Source organism: Procambarus clarkii, chromosome 64, assembly GCF_040958095.1.
Source record: "Procambarus clarkii isolate CNS0578487 chromosome 64, FALCON_Pclarkii_2.0, whole genome shotgun sequence".
In the NCBI taxonomy this organism is placed as follows: domain Eukaryota; kingdom Metazoa; phylum Arthropoda; class Malacostraca; order Decapoda; family Cambaridae; genus Procambarus; species Procambarus clarkii.
Window position 1 is genome coordinate 24368165 of NC_091213.1, and position 8475 is coordinate 24376639.

Sequence of the window (8475 nt, forward strand, 5' to 3'; positions counted from 1 at the left end):
TGCACTGCCTACACGAGACCAGACTTAGACTATACCATGCCATTATGGAGTCCCCACCTGAAGAAACACACAAAGGAACTGGGAAAGGGTCAGAAGTTTGCAACGAGGCTCGTCCCAAAGTTACGAGGGTTGGGATATGAAGAGCGCTTGAAGGAACTGTGCCTTACAACACTAGAAAAAGAAGGGAGCGAGGGATATTTGATAGGAACGTATAAAATACTAAGTGGGATTGACAGAGTGGACATAGGCGAAATGTTCACACGGAATAGTAACAGAACGAGGATACATGGGAGGAAGCTGGAAACTCATATGAGTCATAAAGATGATAGGAAGTTTTATTATAGCGTGAAAATAGTGAAAAAATGGAATGCACATGGGGGAGCAGGTTGTGGAAGCAAAGTATTTATAATTTTAAAACTAGATATTATAGAGGAAATAGGACCGGAGTCATTGCTGTAAACCACCGATGGCTGGAAAGGCGGGATCCCAAAGTCAATGCTCGATCCTGCACGCACAAATAGGCGAGTACAAATATGTGACGTGTGTATGTGTATGTATACACACACACACACACACACACGTCAGGGGGTGATGGCTGAGTGGACAGCGCTCTCGACTCGTGGACCTAGAGACCGGGGTTCGATCCCAACGGCACCGCCGGAAAAACAAATAGGCAGAGTGTCCTTCACCCTGATGCTCCTGTTATCTAGCAGCAAATAGGTACAAGGGAGTTAAACAGTTCCTCCGCGCTGCTTTCTGGGTGTGTTTGGGTGGGGAAGGGGGGGGGGGGGGGAATAGTTAGTAACAGTTGAGAGGCGGGCCCAAAGAGCAGAGCTCAACCCCTTCAAGCACAATTAGGTGAATACACCTGATATTCACCTTGAATGAGTCAGAAATGAAGGAAGTCAAAGTTGAAGCCCCCCATGGGGATGAGTGACCACAGTGTACCAACATTTGAGTATCTGACAATTTAATATCATTTGGGAGTAGGCATAACCTATCCAAGGATGGGATCGGAATATAAAAGACTAAATTACCGAAGAGGAAAATATGACGAGACGAGGAACTTAATAAGGGGATAACCATTGGAAACAGAACTTAGAGAAAAGAATGTGCAGGACATGATGGATTTTGTCACCCAGAAGTGCCAGGAAGCTGCAGACAGGTTTATCCCGGCCCAAAAGAAGAAAAACGAAAAACAGAAGAATCCAAGGGTCAATCAGGAATGTGCGGCAGCGAAGCCATTGAGTAAAAGAACTTGGAGAAGCTACAGGAATAACAGAACACCAGAGAGCAGGGAGAGATACCAGAGAGCCAGATACGAGTACCTCAGAGTGAGGAGAGAAGCAGAGAGTCAGTTTGAAAAAGACATCGCGAGTAAAGCTAAGACCCAACCAAAACTGTTCCACAGCCACATCAGGAGGTAAACAGCAGTGAAGGCACAAATGATGAAATAGAGATGAGGGGAGAAGAGATACACAGATATATGAATGTATAATATGTACAGATATACAGGTTGTGTCATGAAATACGGCTACAACATTCGTCCACAGGGAGTCACAACCTGCCACACAACACCAACAGTTCATCAGACTATTTCGTCTTCCTTAATTCCAAGTCAGTACTTTGTGCTATCCTCAGGAGACACCTCAAACACTGTCACAGAGCATGGGTAAGGCTGGTCACACACGACGACCTCAACCAGTAAGGACGTCATGTCGCCGGAGTGGGAGTGGGGTGGGAGTGGGTAGTGTATTGCTCTGCTCCCGTGTCTGCCGGCGCTCGTTGCCTCGTCTGGCAACTGTGATTGACCATCAGAATTCCCGCCACCGGACGAGCCGCGCCGCGCTGGTTAAACATCCCTCACGGTCGTTGACCTCGTTCTTCCTGCAATAATAACAATATAAACATGAACGCTTTGTTATTTACTTTGTATATCTAATCTCCAAAGGGATGACACTTGTTAGAAGTGACGACTTAACACTTCTCTCGCTTCCTTCACGTAACAATACTTAAATGATCTTCCAGGGGATATAGACTCATTCCTCTCAATGTTTGCTGATGATCGTGCCAAATTTTTAGAAGGATTAAGGCAGAGGTCAGCATGAGGCTACAAGATGACCTGGACACACTGAGGAAATGGTTCAATAAATGGTTGATAGAGTTTAACTCGAGCAAATGTAAAACAATAAAGATTGACGTAGGGAGCAGGAGGCCAGATGCAAGGAACCATTTGGGAGATAAAATGTTTCAATAATCAGGAATAGAGAGAGAAATCTCGGGGTTGATATCCCACGAGACCTGGACCTTGAAGCCCACATCAAGAGGATATCATTAGCGGCATCTGCTAGATTGGTCCACGTAAGAACTGCCTTTAGAAAGTTGTGTAAGGAATCATTAAGAACCTTTTATACCATTATGTGAGACCAATCCTGGAGTATGCAGCTCCAGCGTGGAGTCCGCATGTCGTCAAGCACAAGACCAAAGTTATGAAGGTTCAAAGACATGCCACCATACTAATACCCGAGCTGAGGGGTATGAGCTACGAGGAGAGACTACGGGGATTAAATCTCACGTCTCGGGAGGGCAGAAGAGCTGGGGGAGAAATGATCATCACATACAAGATTCTCAGAGAAATTGATAGGGCTAGATAAAGACGGTTAATTTAACACAAATGGTACATGAACAAGGGGACACAGGTGGAAACTGAGTAACCAAATGAGCCATAGAGACATTAGAAACAACTTTTTTAGTGTCAGAGAAGTTAACAAATTGAATGCATTGGGTAGTGATGTGGTGGAGGCTGACTCCATACACAGTTTCAAGTGTAGATATGATAGAGCCCAGTAGACTCAGGAACCTGTACACCAGTTGATTGACGGTTGAGAGGCGGGACCAAGTAGTCAGAGCGCAATCCCAGCAAGCACAATTAGGTGAGTACACTCTGGCGAGCACACACAAACGCACATTTATCCTGATCTCATAACAGATCAATGACAGTTGAATCGGTCTTCAGACATTCTAAGATTAGGAAAAGAAGAAATTCGGCTCAATTTCAGGATTTGCCTCTTGATGTAGTTATTCAATTTCAAAACATTTGTAATAACAGCTAATTCATCTTGTGGTCACTATGTACCTCCTTCACAAGGCTGCTTGTCGTGTGAAGTTGGTCATTACGTTATACGGTCCGTTATCTTGGGGGCAAGATAACCACTCTTACTCCATTGTGTTCCTCAGAGTGATGAACACCATTCTGATGTGTTCCTCAGAGTGATGAACACCATTCTCATGTGTTCCTCAGAGTGATGAACACCATTATGATGTGTTCCTCAGAGTGATGAACACCATTCTCATGTGTTCCTCAGAGTGATGAACACCATTATGATGTGTTCCTCAGAGTGATGAACACCATTCTCATGTGTTCCTCAGGGTGATGAACACCATTCTGATGTGTTCCTCAGAGTGATGAACACCATTCTGATGTGTTCCTCAGAGTGATGAACACCGTTCTGATGTGTTCCTCAGGGTGATGAACACCATTCTCCTGTGTTCCTCAGAGTGATGAACACCGTTCTGAAGTGTTCCTCAGAGTGATGAACACCATTCTGAAGTGTTCCTCAGAGTGATGAACACCATTCTCATGTGTTCCTCAGAGTGATGAACACCATTCTCATGTGTTCCTCAGAGTGATGAACACCATTCTCATGTGTTCCTCAGAGTGATGAACACCATTCTCATGTGTTCCTCAGAGTGATGAACACCATTCTCATGTGTTCCTCAGAGTGATGAACACCATTATGATGTGTTCCTCAGAGTGATGAACACCATTCTCATGTGTTCCTCAGGGTGATGAACACCATTCTGATGTGTTCCTCAGAGTGATGAACACCATTCTGATGTGTTCCTCAGAGTGATGAACACCGTTCTGATGTGTTCCTCAGGGTGATGAACACCATTCTCCTGTGTTCCTCAGAGTGATGAACACCGTTCTGAAGTGTTCCTCAGAGTGATGAACACCATTCTGAAGTGTTCCTCAGAGTGATGAACACCATTCTCATGTGTTCCTCAGAGTGATGAACACCATTCTCATGTGTTCCTCAGAGTGATGAACACCATTCTCATGTGTTCCTCAGAGTGATGAACACCATTCTCATGTGTTCCTCAGAGTGATGAAGACCATTCTCATGTGTTCCTCAGAGTGATGAACACCATTCTCATGTGTTCCTCTGGGTGATGAACACCGTTCTCATGTGTTCCTCAGGGTGATGAACACCATTCTCATGTGTTCCTCAGAGTGATGAACACCATTCTGATGTGTTCCTCAGAGTGATGAACACCATTCTCATGTGTTCCTCAGAGTGATGAACACCATTCTCATGTGTTCCTCAGAGTGATGAACACCGTTCTCATGTGTTCCTCAGAGTGATGAACACCATTCTCATGTGTTCCTCAGAGTGATGAACACCATTCTGATGTGTTCCTCAGAGTGATGAACACCATTCTCATGTGTTCCTCAGAGTGATGAACACCATTCTCATGTGTTCCTCAGAGTGATGATCACCATTCTGATGTGTTCCTCAGAGTGATGAACACCATTCATGAATGATTACATCATCCTCTACGTTGGTCTGTCAGGAAGTGTTCTGGAACACTTACTGGGGTCTATAGTGACCCCAGCGTCTGTCTAACACTTACTGCGGTCTATAGTGACCCCAGCGTCTGTCTAACACTTACTGGGGTCTATAGTGTCCCCATCGTCTGTCTAACAGTTACTGGGGTCTATAGTGACCCCAGCGTCTGTCTAACACTTACTGGGGTCTATAGTGTTCCCAGCGTCTGTCTAACACTTACTGGGGTCTATAGTGTCCCCAGCGTCTGTCTAACACTTACTGGGGTCTATAGTGTCCCCAGCGTCTGTCTAACACTTACTGGGGTCTATAGTGACCCCCAGCGTCTGTCTAACACTTACTGGGGTCTATTGTGTCCCCAGCGTCTGTCTAACACTTACTGGGGTCTATAGTGTCCCCAGCGTCTGTCTAACACTTACTGGGGTCTATAGTGGCCCCAGCGTCTGTCTAACACTTACTGGGGTCTATAGTGTCCCCAGCGTCTGTCTAACACTTACTGGGGTCTATAGTGTCCCCAGCGTCTGTCTAACACTTACTGGGGTCTATAGTGACCCCAGCGTCTGTCTAACACTTACTGGGGTCTATAGTGTCCCCAGCGTCTGTCTAACACTTACTGGGGTCAATAGTGACCCCAGCGTCTGTCTAACACTTACTGGGGTCTATAGTGACCCCAGCGTCTGTCTAACACTTACTGGGGTCTATAGTGTCCCCAGCGTCTGTCTAACAGTTACTGGGGTCTATAGTGACCCCAGCGTCTGTCTAACACTTACTGGGGTCTATAGTGACCCCAGCGTCTGTTTAACACTTATTGGGGTCTATAGTGTCCCCAGCGTCTGTCTAACACTTACTGGGGTCTATAGTGTCCCCAGCGTCTTCCCATAAGTGTTCATGTTCACTAATTAGTGTTCATGCTCACTAATCAGTGTTCATGCTCACTAATCAGTGTTCGTGTTCACTAATCAGTGTTCATGCTCACTAATCAGTGTTCATGCTCACTAATCAGTGTTCGTGTTCACTAATCAGTGTTCATGTTCACTAATCAGTGTTCATGCTCACTAATCAGTGTTCATGCTCACTAATCAGTGTTCATGCTCACTAATCAGTGTTCATGCTCACTAATCAGTGTTCATGCTCACTAATCAGTGTTCGTGTTCACTAATCAGTGTTCATGTTCACTAATCAGTGTTCATGCTCACTAATCAGTGTTCATGCTCACTAATCAGTGTTCATGCTCACTAATCAGTGTTCATGCTCACTAATCAGTGTTCATGCTCACTAATCAGTGTTCATGCTCACTAATCAGTGTTCATGCTCACTAATCAGTGTTCATGCTCACTAATCAGTGTTCATGTTCACTAATCAGTGTTCATGCTCACTAATCAGTGTTCATGCTCACTAATCAGTGTTCATGCTCTTGTGTCGTGTCATCACCACATGTGTTCTGGGGGCGGCTCACTGCCGTTGTTCAGGGACCACAGTCTGGTGTTCTGGGGGCGGCTCACTACCGTTGTTCAGGGACCACAGTCTGGTGTTCTGGGGGTAGCTCACTACCGTTGTTCAGGGACCACAGTCTGGTGTTCTGGGGGCGGCTCACTCCCGTTGTTCAGGGACCACAGTCTGGTGTTCTGGGGGCGGCTCACTGCCGTTGTTCAGGGACCACAGTCTGGTGTTCTGGGGGCGGCTCACTCCCGTTGTTCAGGGACCACAGTCTGGTGTTCTGGGGGCGGCTCACTCCCGTTGTTCAGGGACCACAGTCTGGTGTTCTGGGGGCGGCTCACTCCCGTTGTTCAGGGACCACAGTCTGGTGTTCTGGGGTCGGCTCACTCGCTCTGTTAGTCCCTACTGACTAACAGCATCTCCCTCCAAATGCACACCGAAACTACGACGTTGGTACAACGTTCGAACAGGCTTTAACACCTAACCAATTATGTTATAACAACTAATATAGCAAGTTGTAACAACGTTCTAATACGTCATAAACACATTAAGCCAAGATGTAATGACTTTATTACAAGTTGTAGCCAGCGGAAAATAGAGACAGTTTGGGTTTGTGTTTCCAGGTTTGTAACGTTGACAAGTCTGGCCTCTCAGTAACTGTTGCACAGTGTGTAATAGTCAGTGTAACTCTGTGTAACTCTACTCAACACAAGAAAATTGGTAAGAGAACCAACACATATAACACAGCATTCATATAAATGAAATTAATAAAACAAAAAGCTAAATAATTAAGGTTTTCAAAAAATTGAAAATTTTTACAGAACTTTTCAAGCATTCTCTCTGAATGTCACTAAAACAATGACTGGGTCTGTACCTAAATATTTGCCGGGTTCGAGTCCCATTGAGGTCGCTGTAAATCTAACAGTTCATCATTATTCATCACTATTATGCGCCGTCAAACATATGCATAAATACCTGTCACAAAGTTAATACCCAAATATATTAATGCACAAACTCCTCATTCCTTCCTCAGAATAACTTTCATAAGGCCAACTATGACCAGTAAAATGTCCGGACATAACCTGGTGAGAGTTACTGGGGGGGTCCACCCGGACACTACTGAGGAGGTCCACCTGGACACTACTGGGGAGGTCCACCTGGAAACAACTGGGGAGGTCCACCTGGACACAACTGGGGAGGTCCACCTGGACACAACTGGGGAGGTCCGCCTGGAAACAACTGGGGAGGTCCACCTGGACACAACTGGGGAGGTCCACCTGGACACAATTGGGGAGGTCCACCTGGACACAACTGGGAAGGTCCACCTGGACACAACTGGGGAGGTCCACCTGGACACTACTGGGGAGGTCCTCCTGGACACTACTGGGGAGGTCCACCCGGACACTACTGGGGAGGTCCGCCTGGACACTACTGGGGAGGTCCACCTGGACACTACTGGGGAGGTCCTCCTGGACACTACTGGGGAGGTCCACCTGGACACTACTGGGGAGGTCCACCTGGACACTACTGGGGAGGTCCTCCTGGACACTACTGGGGAGGTCCTCCTGGACACTACTGGGGAGGTCCACCTGGACACTACTGGGGAGGTCCACCTGGACACTACTGGGGAGGTCCACCCGGACACTACTGGGGAGGTCCACCTGGACACTACTGGGGAGGTCCTCCTGGACACTACTGGGGAGGTCCACCTGGACACTACTGGGGAGGTCCACCTGGACACTACTGGGGAGGTCCTCCTGGACACTACTGGGGAGGTCCGCCTGGACACTACTGGGGAGGTCCACCTGGACACTACTGGGGAGGTCCACCTGGACACTACTGGGGAGGTCCACCTGGACACTACTGGGGAGGTCCTCCTGGACACTACTGGGGAGGTCCTCCTGGACACTACTGGGGAGGTCCACCTGGACACTACTGGGGAGGTCCACCTGGACACTACTGGGGAGGTCCACCTGGACACTACTGGGGAGGTCCACCTGGACACTACTGGGGAGGTCCACCTGGACACTACTGGGGAGGTCCTCCTGGACACTACTGGGGAGGTCCACCTGGACACTACTGGGGAGGTCCACCTGGACACTACTGGGGAGGTCCTCCTGGACACTACTGGGGAGGTCCGCCTGGACACTACTGGGGAGGTCCACCTGGACACTACTGGGGAGGTCCTCCTGGACACTACTGGGGAGGTCCACCTGGACACAACTGGGGAGGTCCACCCGGACACTACTGGGGAGGACCACCTGGACACAACTGGGGAGGTCCACCTGGACACTACTGGGGAGGTCCACCTAGACACAACTGGGGAGGTCCACCTGGACACTACTGGGGAGGTCCACCTGGACATAACTGGGGAGGTTGTGTCCAGGATGGACCATCAACAACACCAACA

The 8475-nt window shown here is 47.9% G+C and overlaps 1 protein-coding gene across 1 annotated transcript in view; it reads left to right on the forward strand.

Annotated features, from left to right (window-relative positions):
- Window positions 1–1124: 1124 nt before the first annotated feature.
- The window catches only part of LOC138354796 (uncharacterized), a 12197-nt gene continuing 4846 nt past the window's right edge, over window positions 1125–8475 (forward strand). The window contains exons 1-2 of the mRNA XM_069309290.1: window positions 1125–1423; window positions 7099–8440. Of these exons, the coding sequence (XP_069165391.1) occupies window positions 1125–1423; window positions 7099–8440 (1641 nt within the window). The remainder of the gene's footprint in view (window positions 1424–7098; window positions 8441–8475) is intronic.